The sequence below is a fragment of the Brachyistius frenatus genome, unplaced genomic scaffold (assembly GCF_029030835.1).
Source record: "Brachyistius frenatus isolate BFR_SWC_R1_liver_20210118 unplaced genomic scaffold, ASM2903083v1 Contig_47, whole genome shotgun sequence".
NCBI classification, from domain to species: Eukaryota; Metazoa; Chordata; class Actinopteri; family Embiotocidae; genus Brachyistius; species Brachyistius frenatus.
This window is the reverse complement of record NW_027210646.1, coordinates 990,057-1,005,907: the sequence shown is the minus strand read 5'-3', so window position 1 is coordinate 1,005,907 and position 15,851 is coordinate 990,057. Positions and strand designations below refer to the sequence as shown.

Here is a 15,851-nt window from a genome sequence, read left to right as displayed (position 1 = left end):
CCCAAATCCAAACAATACATAGATACTGGCAACAACAAGAAGCCATAAAAACATCACAGACTGCAAATTAAAAGAGTTAAATTGCCTGTTGGTATTTTGACGGTCTTTGAGCTGCTTTATTCATTTTAATTATTTGTAATGCATTGTTTTTGTCTGTGTCCTAAGCCCATTATTCTGCTTACTATTCCTTTGTGGTTTTGTGCCGTTTGCTTTTGTAATAGACTTTGTGGAAAAGCAGCAGAATACGGGGAATGCAAACATCCCACACTGAGAGGGTCGACTCCCAAAAGAGCAAACATGTTAGCTTTCGGGTTAAGCCCTCACGAGAGTGTTTAGGCTTACGTAAATGGTGAAGTCCATTGTGAAGCGAGATCTCCAGTCTTTTATGTCCCATTCACACATTGCCAGGTTTTTAGTATAATGCTCACAATGGTTCTCATGCCAGACTTGATTTGTTTTGAGGAAACATGCTTACAGAAAACACTGGCTGCTTTTTTTTTTTTTTTTTTTTGCAAAGATCATGATTGTTTTGTCAATGTTTCTCCTGCAGAAATGATCGAGTTGTTTCACACCAACTTTTTCTGCACCTTTACTTCTAGACCTGGAACTGGTTGTTGCGCTAAATGTGAGAACAAATGACAAATGTAACATTTGAACACTAATTTGAAACTTCAATTTAGTTCATTTCAGACAGTGAGTAAATGGAGGCGTTACTACTTGTGAAACTTTTACAGATCAGTACTAGTTTTTGACTAATAGTGGGGATAATTAAAGATAATAAGTCATGGAAACAAAGAAGAACTGTCTAAACAATATCTGCCTCGAATTTCTTATTTCTTTTACACGGTTTCTTTTGATGTTTTGGGGTATTTTTGGCTTTTCTTCTGACACAAAAGGAAGAAAGGAACAGCTGCATAAACTTGGATGGAAGTCAGCAAACCCAAAAGTGCGCAGCTGCATTGTCTTCATTTGGTTTTGCCCTAATGAGGTAACTTAATATCAACATTTAATTTAGTCAGCCGCTTCCAAAACAAGCAACATCTTGTTGTCGTACATCCGCAAGTAGAAAATATCGACACAAGTACTTGGAAGTATTTATTGTAATTTGTGCGGTTTGACAGTGAATTTAGTTGACTCATTCGTTTATTAATTCATTTACAATAAAAAGAGGAAGAAGAACTTCTGCTTTATATGCAGCCTTAATGTCGTGCCAGACTGCTCAGCAGATTAGATGCTGGCCTGAGTTCTTCAAAGCCCTGGCAGTGCTGCAGTGCTTGCCTTTGTTAGTATGGCTCTTTTGTGTGCTTCCTCTCATTCAGATGGAGAGGTTGGTGATGTTTTGTCTGTGAGAACGTCGGTGATCAGATGTTTTAGTGACTTATGTCTCCCATTTATAATCCATCATGATAACGTGTAAATTCTTGCTCAGAAAATACATTCCCGCTACTTTGGTTAAAAAAATTAGTATTATCGTGTAATTACTTGGTATACAGCTTTGGTTTGGACCTTAAAGGCCTGGTATTGAATAGTCCTGTAATTGGATACAAATAGGAAAGAAGTGACCTCTTTGAATAACCGTGTGCTAAGATTGGAAGTAGCATATCAAAGAGCATCAGGTCTATATTAACTCAAGGTCCCAAATGCATGCACACATGTGCAAACACACGTGCAAACACACATGTGCATCCTTTCCAGCGTGACCAGCCACCCCTAACGACTGGCTGTTTGTTTGTGTGGAGGAATTTACACTCTGTTTACAGGGAAAACTGTCCGTCTGTGGTTCTGCCAGGCGCTGAGCTCTCTGTCACTGGCCAGTCTCCAGAGATTTGTTTGGTATATTGGTGGTGGTGGTGGTGGTGGGGATCCATGATTACTTGGTTGCTGGAGAGTTGAGCGAGGCTGGGTACTCATTATCAGAGGTGACCAGTAAATAGATGGCGCTCACCCACTAGAAACTAGTTTTTCCCCATACCGTGTATTCAGGATGATAAAGAAAAAAAGACTTAACTGTCTGTCAATTACAGAACATTCCTCGGAAATGGCAATTTAATTGAATTATTTGAGTGAGGAAAAAACTTGTTTTTAATCTCCGTCTGTTATGTTAAATCGATTTTTGCTATTTTTGCTAATTTTCTTTCATATAGCCTCAAGTAATAATTCCGTTGAATCTAAACATTTGGATAAAAACTGGTCACGTCTTTAGGGACAGCTTGACTTTTTCATTAAATTCAGGGAACTGTTCCCCCCCCCCCTTTTTAATATACCCTTTTAAAAAAAAACTAAAAAAAACTCCATACACTCACTGAAAACTCCTAACAATGAGCACTTTGTTGATATTTGGACATAGCTTCGACGAGGGCACGAGAGGTTAGGAAAAGCATACTGGAGCGGCTGGACCAATTCACCGCTCACTCTCTTACTCACCAAAGGCTGTTGGCAGAGGAGAATGTACTCCCATTGCTCAGAGTCACATATACACCAGAGATCTGGGGGAAACAGCCTTGTGTGTGCGTGCGTTCATAAGAGCAAAGAGGGGGCAGTGAAATGACCTCACACGATGCAGGAACAACAGGCGTAGCTCTCCTCGAGAGGATTTTTACAAGCTTTTACTCCAACTATGACATGTTAGTCAAAATAAAGATCAGCCCACTCTCGTAGGATTTACTGGAAGTTTTAATTAGATTGTAATCAACGTTTTGCTTGCTTGTACATCAAAGTAGTAGTTAACAATTTGCATAGATTTTGCCCTGTTGCTATGATCCATCGCTGCACTGATCTGCAAAGTCTTAAAGCATGGAACAATATGCTGATTTCAAGTTTCCAGGTCTCAAAAAGTTCATAAAATGCACAAATATATACTTACTGAACAGCGAGTGTTGAGATCTAATGCATGATATTTGATTGCATTACAGTCTATAGTTTTTCTGTGTTGTTGTTTATGTTTCGTCTTTAAAAAATTTAAAAAAAAAAAATTATTCCTATTTTTGAATCCAGTCTTGTGGCATAATCTGTAAAAAAGTAAACTCCACTTTGCATTTCACTACACAAACTGTATTACTAGAGTTTTCGAATCCTTGAATCTTCCTTGTTTTAGAGCTACTGTCATGTGGGGATGCTGGAAAAAAATCGATACAGCATAGTGTCACAATATTGCCATAATTTGTTTAGGCAATATTGTATCGACACACCAATGCCAGGTATTGATATTTTTATTATATAAATAATACATTTGTTGGGTGCCTTTAACATGTATGGCATGTTTTTTATGAAAGTGTTGGTCAGTCTGTGTACTTGACATTCCCATGTTGCTGCAATAGAAATGATTGAAGTGAGAAGAGAAGACGAAAAACGTAATTTTTTTTATCAAATAAAGCAATGTTGACAAAGTTTTCCTTTGGGACAGAAGTTGGAGTTGAAAAAAGGTACTGAATCACAATATATGTTATCGCTGTATTTAGCATATCGCGAAATGTTTCAAATCGCTATGATATCATATTGTCATTTAAATATCGTGACAACACTGTGTTTTGGACCTCCAGTGATTCCCACCTCAACTGTCATGCAGATTGTGGTGTCTGCAGCTGAGAGGAATAACTGCCACTTTTCAGTGACCTGTGAATAAAATGCCAACAGTATAAATAAAATAAAATAAAATAAAAATAAAAAAACAACTCATAAACAGCATTAGGACTTGTTCTTATCCGACACGAGCCTGCTACCGAAGCCTCCCGGGGATGTGCTTGATTTAGCAGAGTCACCGGCCGCGATCAGGCCTGCTTCATTAGGTAGGATTTGGGAAATCCGATTCATAATTGATGAACGCTCAGTTAAGCTGTACAAAGAGAAATCGGATGAGCTGTCAGAGCAGAACTCGGTTTAACCTTCTTGAACTCGGGAGGATTTTGAGGTGATGGATTAAAGTTCATTATCATACAGTAGCCATCAATTCTAGATCTAGATAGGGTTGTAGGGATGGGGCATAGAAATGAAAAGGCACCTGGACAGCCCAAATATAACCTGAAATCAATGTGCAGTACATGTGTCAGAGTTGAGGTGCACAACAGCACAGATGCTCTTGTATTGATTAATATTACTTTGAAGGATGAATCTGATTATCAACTGAGGTGGAAGGCAACCTTTTGACTTAACTGACCTACGGTTCAACCCTCACCTGTTGTCGTGATCTCTGGGTAGTGACAGAAAGAATGAGATCACAAATACAAGCAGGCAGAATGAGTTTCCTCCATAGGGTGGTCTGACTCACCTTTTTAGAGACAAGGGAAGGAGTTCAGACATCCGGAGGGAGCTCAATGTCGTGTCGCTGCTCCTTCGCATGAAAAGGAGACAGTTGAGTTGGTTTGGATATTTGATTAGGATGCCTCCCGGGCACCTTTTGTCGGAGGTTTACAGGGCACATCCAACTTGTAGGAAACACCGTATTCCACACTAAACCCACACACTGCCTTGTTGTCATCGCGACCCAACTCTAGAGGTAGTAGAAAATGGATGACTAATGAAGGTGATAATATGTTGTTGTCCTGTCTGTTTCAGGCAGTGGGGCCACCGCAGTGGTTCAAGCGGCCTACTGTTTACCACGCAAGGAGAAGGTGGCCATCAAACGCATCAACCTCGAGAAGTGCCAGACGAGTATGGACGAGCTCCTGGTAAGACACAATACTGCGAAGTAAAGGCGTATTGGATTAAAGACGTCAGTGACCTTGTTACTTCACATCAACAAGATGTCATTTAAGGCTTTGTCTCTGTGGTCTGCGCATGTGGACGGGGTTACTTCCACCTCTGCTTTTCATTACCCGTTTTCTCCGAACCCTCCTCCAATCATCCCTGTCACTTCAAACACTATTCTGCTTGTTCTCTGAAGGAGGACGCCACTTACTGCCAGGAAACTATTAGGCCACCGTGGGATATCTTTCCAAAGGCTGTATTGTGTCTTTATACCCTCAATACAATGTTGCGCTGCTGCCCCGGCCATTTACTTTATGACGTGTGGCTTTCAATTTAGCTCAAGAGGTGGAAGGTTTATATCGAGTTCCTTCACAGAAATGATCAGCTGCTCCATCGTGGATCTTGTTCTGGCTTTGCTGATGAAAAGGAGTTTGTCACATGGATCTGTCAAAGCATCATGGGTTACTTTTGAACAGGAACAAGGTTCACTCAACAGTTTTGTCTTCAAAACAGGTCTTTTTGATAGCTGAGGAAATATGTCACATTACTTGGCTTGGACACAATCTAGGAACTAAATTGATGTATTTTTCCATCCAAAAGTCTGTGAAAGTAACCTGTGGGAAATAAATATTGTGTAAGCCTATATGTGTGCATGGAGGATCATGACTAGAGATTACTGGCAGGTTGCTCACTACTCACTGGCAATACAAAACCGAGAAGGAGCCCTTCCCCACCCCCAAATTCTGGAGGATGAATCAGGGGAATGTAGCTCCCGGATTCTCGGAGCAGGCGGTCACATGGAATACAGCTAGATCGGATTTCCTGCCTATGGTCGTGTCCCCCCCTCCCAAACCCCCCATCCCCCAATTCTACAGCCTGCTGGGTGCCCGGTTAAATGTCGAGGAAGCATTAAATTGAACCCAGATTGTCTCTCTGAAACAGCAGCTTTCAAGTAGGATGCGACAGGTTTTAAAGGAGCCTGCATGTCTTCAACCGCAAATGAGGAATTCTTGATGTCAGAAAAGCAATAATTTGTCAGCTCCCAGTGTCTCCATTTGCAGTGGTATGCTGTAGTTATTTCAGGCAGAGAAGTCAATGGACAGGTGCTTTCGATTGACTTAGACTGGAACAGACGATTAGGAGGCGGCTGGAATCACTCCTTGCAACAATTTTTCCAGCTTTTGGTTATTTACTCGTGAGGAAAATGTTATCAATACTTCAGATAAAATGTGACTAGCTGTTTTTATCTTTAAAAGATGTTCAAATGCTTCCAACTCACAGTGATACAAGACAGACATTGAGAGTGCAGAGGTAAAAATAGATGTGTGTTACTCAGGAAGTCTGAATCGCAGACAATCGTGTACTAGAAGGCATCAAGATCACACTCTAGAACATTTTGCTGTAATTTGCAGACTGGCAGCTTCTTTATTTCTTGGAAGGTATTCGTGTGTATGTGTGCGTGCTGCAGTGTGATTGAGTCACTGTGTGAGGCTCTGAGTAACTGATAGTGACGCAACATTGCTTCTATAGTGGCTTCTCTGTGTGTCTGCCATCAGTGTGATTCTGTGGCACCAGTTTGTGACCCAGCACTGTATTCAGTTTGGGACAATAGGTCGTTTATTTTTTGCTCAGTTTCAAGGTCCTCGGACACGCCAAATACTGAATAGATCAGAACTAATATAGGAAAATACAATTGGCACGGACCGGTCTATTTCCTGTAAAAATCTTTACTTATTTGATTGACTAAACTGAATGAAAGGGTTTAGTGTTCATCACTGTACATTTTTAGGCTCATCACAAGATGGGATTTCAGTTCTTTTTTTTTAATGAAATTAGTCAGCATCACTCATGTCACAGTGACATTTAAAAGAGTCTTGTTTCCCCGTTTTACTCGCGTAATAGTTACAAAAAATTATTCTGGGATGGCATGCAATATCAGTGCAATATCAGCGAAAAGCTACTGACTGTATATACCAGTGTGATTTCAATTATGGACAGAAAGACAGTTTTATTAGATAGGAATGAAGTGGCAGTCTGAGGCTGATATTGATCTGAATTTTCGGTCCACTCTGCCTGCTGGTCCTCCACAAATAAAGACGGAGTTAAGCCATATTTTGACTTTAGGGAAGTTAACTTCTCATATCAAAGGTTTACACTTAAAAGTAAGAGAACGTATTTAAACCTTGTATTGTTTAATGGGTATATATTATATATATATAATGGATTAAATATTAACAGTTTAGGAACATATAATTGAACTCTGCTGCTTCTCACAGTGGTTAATTTGGTGTTAAATGGAGTTAATTCAATAATGTATTAACAATACAAAGGTAGAATAATACAAATTGACTGTAAAGTTTGTCTCAGTCTTTTTATTCTCATCCCTTCTGATCGATGATAAAGTTCCAGTCTGTGCAAAAACAGTGTCAAGGGAGAAATATAGGATGCTAATGGTATGCAGCGTATTAATATAACACAGATGGTCATTATCTCTATTTATTTGACAATAATGGCCAACACATGTTATTAAAACACTTCTTCTGATGTCCCCAATGACTTGTTTATCAAATCCAAAATGTAATCGGGGAATAGTGAAACCGTTGGTGGAGCAGATGGCTTTGTGGCAGCGAGGTGTGTCTTCTGTGGTTCGCAGGTTAGATTCACTGAATAAACCTGCTCCGAACTGCTGTGTGTTTGTATGAGGTCATCGCAACACCTTCAAAGAAGAAGTGATTTACTTTTCTTTTCTTTTCTTTTTTTTTACCATTTGAAGCTGAATAAATCAGTCTACAAAAAGTCTAGCAAATCCATTTTAGATATTCACCAAACATCTGGTGGTCATAGTTTCAAATCTTGTTTTTCAAAATATAACACCTGTGGTTGACTTTTAGAAAATTCAATGTGCTGTCATTCAATCAGGAGCTGTACATGCATGACGTACCTTTTAATATGTTCAGAAATGTTTTTATTTTTTCCTGTCATCTGATATATCTAAAATATTTCCAGAGAGGAAAAATGTCATCACAAATCAAAGGTTACAGCATTCGAAGCAGTTGGAACGGTTTACGAGTGATGAGAACATTTCCAGGACCGTTGTAGCGGCATAGGTTTACAGTGACCTAATCCTCACAACAAAGAGTCCCTCTCATTCTCGCATTGTCTGCTGGAAAAGATGGGGAAAACCTGCCAACTGCCAGAGCACGATATCCTCTGTTATCCCATTGTTTTTTTTTTCTGGGGTTACCCTGGCCCACAAAGCTGCGGTGACCTGCCTCTTCAGTGGGCTGAGAACTGCGAGGGAGGGGGGCAGGGGGTCTTCCTCTGAAGCCAGTTTGCAGCCAACAGGCTATATCATTATTATTCTCTTTGTCGTATCCGGAGACAGACAAGCCACATCACTCGCTACTTGTTATTCCACTGCTTGATGATCAACAAGAGGTTAAGCTCAGAAGCAGACTGGTTTGTGGGCTCACCTGTTGGCTAACAGATTGTTGCAGGTCAATCTGCAAGAATGCAACGTTTTACTCTGAAGATTTCGGAGACTCTCCTTGTTTGTTGATTGACACTCCTCAGTGCTGTTGCCTCCTACAGGCCTGTGTGCATTTAAACATGTCTGCACCTGCCCTGGTCCAATGACTCCGTTTCATGCACAGTCTGTATCCACCCTTATTATGAGTCCGTTCATGTTTGTTATCCAACTTTCGTCAAATGCCATCTAAACACATCGGCTGAAGTCCTCAGGCTCCAGAAGTGATGACTGTGCAGCAGACCCTTGCTGCTGCTAATGCACATTGTGCAAACTAAGCATTTATGCTGATGGCCTATCTGACTTTGATTGCTTAGTTCCAAGCATCTATTGATTGATGAATTTAACAGAAGTCTTTAGCTGCTTGAGTGTTAAGGTTTCTTTTTGGACCTCGTGCCTCGTGGTGCACCTGTCATGTCCAAAAAAAAATTAAATAGCTGTATTAAATATCCCTCTGAAATTTGGGAAAGTGTGGTCATTTAAGTTAAAATCCACAATCAGTTTCGAAGGTTGACAATGATTGCACCTCTAGGACTTTGGACATGTTCAGTATAGCTTTGCTCAAAGGCGGGGACAAGGTGAGAAAGACTCATTTAGCTCCATCTACAATGATAAAACCTATAAAGGGGCAACATGTATACACAACCTTATACATTAAACTACTTCCTTGACACATAAAGATTAAGTTGTCGTCAAGGTTTTCTTGTGCCTGTGCGTGTAATAAGAAATCATTTATTTCCTCACATTGTTCCTTTTAAATATAAAAAAATCTTGACATTAAATGGTTCTATTGTAAGAGATAATCTGAATCTGTGTAGTAACATTTAATGTCAGCCAGTAGTGGTGCAGAGCAGGAATGTCCTTCATGTTTAGACAACAGCTGCTACACTGCAGTCACTAATGTAATTTCTGGTTAATCTGCCAGATTAAAATAATCAGGAAATATAAAAAAAGAAAAAGTATTGTTTCAGAGCCCAATGTGATGTCTTCAGATTGATTGTTTTGTCCAACCAGCTGTCCAAAATCCAAACATATTCAGTATACTCTAGTAGTTCAGTTTAACAAAACAGCAAATTCTCACACTTGAAGAGTTAAAAACTACATGTATTGAGTAATTTTGCTTAAAAACTTTTTAAAGGCAATAGTTTTCTACCAATTAGCTATTGGAATTGTTTTATCTTAATCTGAGCATTTGGATTGTATTATACCGTTTTGTGTAGCAAAAAAATGACAAAATATCAGTTAGAGCTTTTATTGATAACTGAACAACTTAATGACAGTATTATTCCTTGGTTACGTCTTCAGCAGTAAATCTCTTGTGATTGCAACAAGTACAAATGTGGTTTATGAGAAGGATGTCATCGTGGATCTGGTGCCATAGGTTCAATCATTCGTCCAAATTCCAAACCTCGGTGGATCAGCGGTCCCACCTCACGAAGTCAGCTCCATTTTCTTTCAGTCAGGAAGCTTGTCTATCCTCAACTGAGTTTGGGTCGGGTGCTGAAGTGATGGATTAGACCTCTGTGCCAGCATTACCTCAGCTCCCCTGCTTTCCAAGCGCGCGCGCACACACACACACACACACACACACACACACACACACACACACACACACACACACACACACACACACACACACACACACACACACACACACACACACACACACACACACACACACACACACACACACACACACACACACACACACACACACACACACACACACGAAGAAAGAGAGAGCTCTAAAGCTGTATAAAGAGGTGATTGATGGTGGGTTTTTTCCCCATCTTCTTCCGCTTAGATGTATATTACATTGACTTAATTTGTTTCTCGTCTGCCTGCTGACGTCATTAAGATTTTAAATATCGCACTAAATTTCCCGAATAACTGCAGGACTGAAGAAAAAGGCATTTATTGGGACTGTGTTCAGTTTACTTTTTTTCAAACCTTTTATTTATTTAAGAACTGGGCTGTGTTTAGGTTGGATGAAATCAAAAGGACGGCGTATTCGGTGGTTCATCTCACTGCCTCCAAACCTTTTCACAGCAAGACAATAATTGTTTTCACGCCGCTTCAGCTCGTTAAAAAACATGTATTAGCTCTGATACAAATTTCAATCCATTTCCCACCAGATGATAATGTGACAAGTGATTACAGCAGCTTTATCAAATCAATGGAAAATCAAGGGGTTGTCTGTCAGACAGCTAAATGTATAATATAGTTGTAACTAATTGGATTTTGTCTCTTTCATGCTTTTTTGTTTCACAGAAAGAGATTCAGGCCATGAGCCAGTGCCACCACCCCAACATCGTGTCTTACTACACCTCCTTTGTGGTAAAGGATGAGCTGTGGCTGGTTATGAAGCTGCTCAGTGGTGGTAAGTGGATACCGTATGTCTACAAGGGCATTCCTCCTCCATCATCTATCACAGCTTTTAGCACTCTGCCCTCGACTTCTGCGTGTCAGCCGGAATCTCAAAATCACGGACAGATGAGTAAATAAGACTCATCGTTTGCTCACAAAAAATAAATTACTGTCCGAGACGGGGTTTGTCCTGCTCGTCTAAAGTCAAATTATGGGGGTCCAAGATTCTTTTAGTATGGCCCTTTATGATGAGACTGGGTCAGTAGGAAGAGCTGGGCTGCTTGCTGCCTGTCATGCTAACTGGTATTGTGGGGAATATGACAACAGTGATCCTCATTGTGTCCCTCTGTGAGCTCTTTCCGGGCTTTAACTTGGCACACTGCAGGAGCTAATGACAGGGCAGAGGTAATAACAGCCCACAGGCTGGCGTCATGGCACCCATGTGGCAGCGCTGCAATTAACTAGTGAGAGGAGCATGAAGAGGAGGCCACCGTGGAGAAGAAAACCTCAAGAGTGCATCTGGATTTGATTGCATTGTTCAGTTTTATTTTCATCAGCAACATGTTAAAATTAATCGTTAAACCATTGTAGCAGTTCGAGTATTTGGTTTTCTCCACCAACCTGAGAGGGAGAAGAGCTTTTATACTCGACCTGTTAGAGCTCAGAGGAACAAACCTGGAGATGAAGGTGATTTGTGTCAAATATTTGACAAGCAAAAAGCAGTGTGCTCCTTTAACCCAGCAGCTTGATGAGAGCAATGGTCATCTGTTCACAAAGATGAAGAAAAAAAAAAAAAAAAGGTCACTTATCTCTCCATCCTGCTTTCCATCTCACGCACTCAATTATACACACATAAACATACGCACACACACACACACACACACACACACACACACACACACACACACACACACACACACACACACACACACACACACACACACACACACACACACACACACACACACACACACACACACACAGAGAACATTTACACACATGTCCCCCCCGCCCCTTTCCCCCCTTGTTCCTCTCAAGCCCGCTTGTGTCAACAGCGTCCCACTGTAACGGATACTGCCCAGGTGGCATGCCTGGGTCCATTGGATACACTTGAGTCGCGAGCCCCTCGGCAGCCGCGTTGCAGCTGCGCCCAGGGCACCGTGCCCGCCAAGCGACGCTCGAGCAGACGGCCGGCCTCACAGCGGGAGCAGACACCACTTAAGATGGCCTCTCTCATCCCCCTTATCCTAGTTAAACAGGGGCCCTTGATGTTGCGTTTTATTGTGCGGCGTAATTAAATGATGGCCGTGGCGACGTCTGCCATGGAGACAGACCTCAAATGAGGTCGAGTTTATAGGCCATCACTCCACAGCGCAGAGCATACCAGCCCCGAGGAAGGCCAACTCCTGTGTGCTCCTCCGGCTCGATGGTGCGTAAGAAAGCCTCCACCCTCGGACATGTTTTGTGTCTTCTGCCTTTGACGACTGATAACAGCTTGACAACTGATCTGACAGAACCCCGACATCTTTTTATACTAACAGTTTTTTTTTGTTTTGTTGTTGTTGTTCTCCTTTGGAAAGTTGTTAAAAGACGAGCCAGCGGGTTCACATTCCTACAGATGTCATTCATAACAGAGGGCACTGTTAGACTACATAATTTTGTACTCGCTCACATGCCATAGACCCATTCAAAACAGTTAATACAGTACAGAGATGTCGGCATCACCTCTTTTTACATTTGGCTGAATGACAAATTTGACTGATGACACGGCACAAATGTTTTAATAGCATATACCATTTTTTTTGTGGTACATCATTTTGACTATTGCAACCGTGGGTATAGAGTCTTATAAAACTTCTTAACATTTAACATTTCAGGTCTTGCTTTAGTTTTTATGCACTGAATTGTTGAACCAAAAACTCTTAACAGTAAGTTAGCGCTGATGCTCCTTATATTGTCCCATTACAATCTTTTACTGAAGATTATATATCATTTATTGTTCACCCAGATGAGTAGAGCTACAGTAATCTTCTCTCTAACAAATCCATCCAAACCGGTAGAGCCGAGTTTGGAAGTAGGTGCACTGCAGGCGCACAGCTTTTCAGGAAATTTCGGTTCTAAATGTGACATGCAAACAACTGTTTCATTAGAGCGCCACGCAAGGTGTCACCGACTGAATTCACATCGGAGAGACATCCACTGAAACCCACAGCGACAGAATATGAGTCATGCCGAAGCACGTCCGGGAATGTGTTCCCAGGAGAGTCATGTGCAGCTTTCCCCGACCCCACCGTCCGTCGCTGCTGCCGAGCTCAGTCCAATGCCACTCGGAGTGGAATCCAGCTGAAGGCAGACTGTTATTGGCGGTTTGAATTTAGCATATGAAAAGGAGTTGTCAAGTTTGGAGTGAGTGGATCTGTCAAATCATGATGCAATCCTCAACTATTGCCAAAATGCTGGCGGGGAGCTTTGAAGGTGATTTCAGGTTCACAGAACCAAGACAATCAAATTCTATTGTACATGCGAAATTACCATTTGTTCAATTTTGAATCATATTACTTTTTCCCCCTTGAAAGTGATGTAACTTATGAAACGTTTTGATAGAGGCTGCCTTCAGCCTGAGACAGCAACTGTGTTTTTGCACCACCCATGCCTTGCTGCAGCCCCTCCCATGCCCCACCCTCACTGTCCTCCTCCAACTTCACTTGGCATTCCACATGGGCCTTTAGCACAGTTGGCACCAGCTCACATCTCCTTCGTCCACTTCCCCATCCTCTCCCTCCCCCTCTTTTACTCTCTCATCCTCTCCCTCGGTCTCAGAGCTCCTGCTCTGACCAGGAGAACAGAAAGACTGTGGAGGTGATGTTCCTGGATGAGTTTAGCAGAGTTTTAAAGTCCTGGCTTTTACACAGTCACTGTTTTTGTTCAAAATCCCGAGAAAGGAAAAGATTTGTCTAATCCAGCATGCAACTGAAACGATGATTTGGCATTTCCCCCCCCGAGTTTCTGCAACCTCCTCCGTGCACTCCACTGTCAAGACTTAATTTATGGTCTGTGATTTCTATGACATCTTCCTCCGGTGACAACAGGTGTCATTTCTCTTGCCTTTCCCATGCAAAATGAAACTTTTGGAGTGTTAACCTGTCGGGCAGTGTTGGTCGCTAAAACGACCTAATGAGGCATGAAGAGTTCAATCAGATGAATTTGAAAGAGGCTGACAAGGCTGGCATTTAGTGATTCCCCCAAAGCCTGCATCACGGTGTGTGTGTGTGTGTGTGTGTGTGTGTGTGCGTGCGTGCGTGCGTGCGTGCGTGCGTGCGTGCGTGCGTGCGTGCGTGCGTGCGTGCGTGTGTGTGCGTGTGTTTGTTTGTTTGTTTGTTTGTATGCACTTCAGGACCTTTTTCCTCATGTCACCTCCGCTTAATGGAGATATGTCAGTGTATCGTCTGGAAAAGTGTGTGTATATATACACTGTTTTGTCTTACTTTTCCATGTTTGTACAGTATGTCTTTGTCCCTTGTAAAGGAAATGTTTATTTTTACCCTTTAAAATGAGATGCAATGTGAGCTTTGTGGTGCCGGTTGGCAGATTTTGTTGCCTTTAGACGGGCCCAGGCGAGCGGTTAACCCCTGTTTTCAGTCTATATGCTAAGCTAAGTAAGCTGGCAGCAGGCTGTAGCTTCTTACCGACTGTAAAGACTTCAGTATCAATCTGACCCTTGGCACGAAAGCAAATTGGCACATTGCTCAAAATGTCAAACTATTTCTTTAATGGTGCAAAGATAAAGTGCGGCTGTAACTTTTCATTTCCATTTCAGCAGAGCTATAAGGTCCTGCACATTAACTGCTTGGTCACTTTCTGATGTGATCACACATTAATTTGTGAGCTCATTAGGACTACATTTCCGCCCTAATTTGAACTCGGCTCTGTTCACTCACCCTGCTTCCCTCAGCGCCCTGCTCGTCGATACCTGTCACTTCTTGTCACTTCCTCTCCTCCCTCCGGCCAGCTCAGACACGGAGATGAAAATCCGACCGAGCGCAGAAGCACTGAGAGAAGGAGGAGAACCGTGTGAAAGAACAGAAGAGGCAAAAAAAAAAAAAAAAAAAAATCAAACAGGCTGCCTTTTCTCAATGAGCTTCAAAGAGCCGTCACATCAGAGACTGCGAGGCTGCACTCTTCTTACACTCTCCTCTCGCTTCCTGCCAATTCACTCACTCACTCACATATACCCCCGCTATCTTGCACACTCAGACACATCTAGGATGCTTTTCCCGCTTTTCCTCGTCTGTCTTCTCTTTGAATAGCTTTGTCTTTTTCCCTCAGAGCTGAATCACATTTACTGCTGTGCTCTGTCACTGCGCGAAGAAACCCGTTGAACTCCTCATCCTTCCCTCGCTTCTTTCTTACTCTGCCTCTCGCTGTGTCTACGACTGCAATAATACCGTCTCGTCTCAGGTGGCCCGTCATCCTCGGCTCCCGTGGGGTAATGCAGTGTGTGCTCGACAGAGCGCTGCAGGCGAGGACATCCTGAAATGATTTGGCAAATAAATATCTCTGCACCCCGAGTCCTGGCTAAAACAAAATCAATTTGAATCCGGGCATTGTGTCATGAACAGTTTCTGGACTCTGAAGAGACCATTTCCTGCTTTTGTTGCAGCTGAGTGTGTGTGTGTGTGTGTGTGTGTGTGTGTGTGTGTGTGTGTGTGTGTGTGTGTGTGTGTGTGTGTGTGTGTGTGTGTGTGTGTGTGTGTGTGTGTGTGTGTGTGTGTGTGTACACGTGCACGCGTACGTGTGCGTGTTTGTGCGTACGTGGAGGGGGGTGGGGACGGCAGGGACATAGACAGACAGTGTGGCAGCCTGGTGTTGGTGTCTCACTGCAGCACAATAAAGCTTGTCAGGCAAGTGGCATTCTTTTTGCCTCTCTTCTTTGTCCCCATTCACCAGTGTTGTCCAATTTTCCGTCATACCGAATGCAAATACTGAACCTCTTTTCAGAGAGATGTTCTTTATTCTGCGGAAAGTGGCACAAAGGAAATCACAGACTGACAGCAGTCTGACTTTTTAGCCAGAGCTCTCCTTTTATGCAGCAGGAGCCAGGCTGTGGGAGACATGGCGACCTGTGTCTCTGGCCCTAATGAAGCCTGGCCAGTTAACAGAGCTACGCTGGGCTCTCCATTCGGTGAACACAAAAACAATATTGTGACTTATAACCTCAAATTTTAACCTACACACTTATTTTTAGTGTATGTTTCTGCCCAGTTTGTACTTAACA

General features: G+C 42.3%; 2 protein-coding genes across 3 annotated transcripts in view; one reads left to right on the top strand and one right to left on the bottom strand.

Moving 5' to 3' along the window:
- The window catches only part of oxsr1b (oxidative stress responsive kinase 1b), a 38,130-nt gene that overhangs the window by 3,740 nt on the left and 18,539 nt on the right, over positions 1-15,851 (top strand). For both annotated transcript variants that reach the window (XM_069703542.1, XM_069703541.1), the window contains exons 2-3: positions 4,552-4,664; positions 10,481-10,589. In XM_069703542.1, the coding sequence (XP_069559643.1) occupies positions 4,552-4,664; positions 10,481-10,589 (222 nt within the window). The remainder of the gene's footprint in view (positions 1-4,551; positions 4,665-10,480; positions 10,590-15,851) is intronic.
- LOC138623807 (xin actin-binding repeat-containing protein 1) overlaps positions 15,118-15,851 on the bottom strand; it is a 43,785-nt gene continuing 43,051 nt past the window's right edge. The window contains exon 5 of the mRNA XM_069703534.1: positions 15,118-15,131. The gene's annotated coding sequence lies outside the window, so the exon portion shown is untranslated. The remainder of the gene's footprint in view (positions 15,132-15,851) is intronic.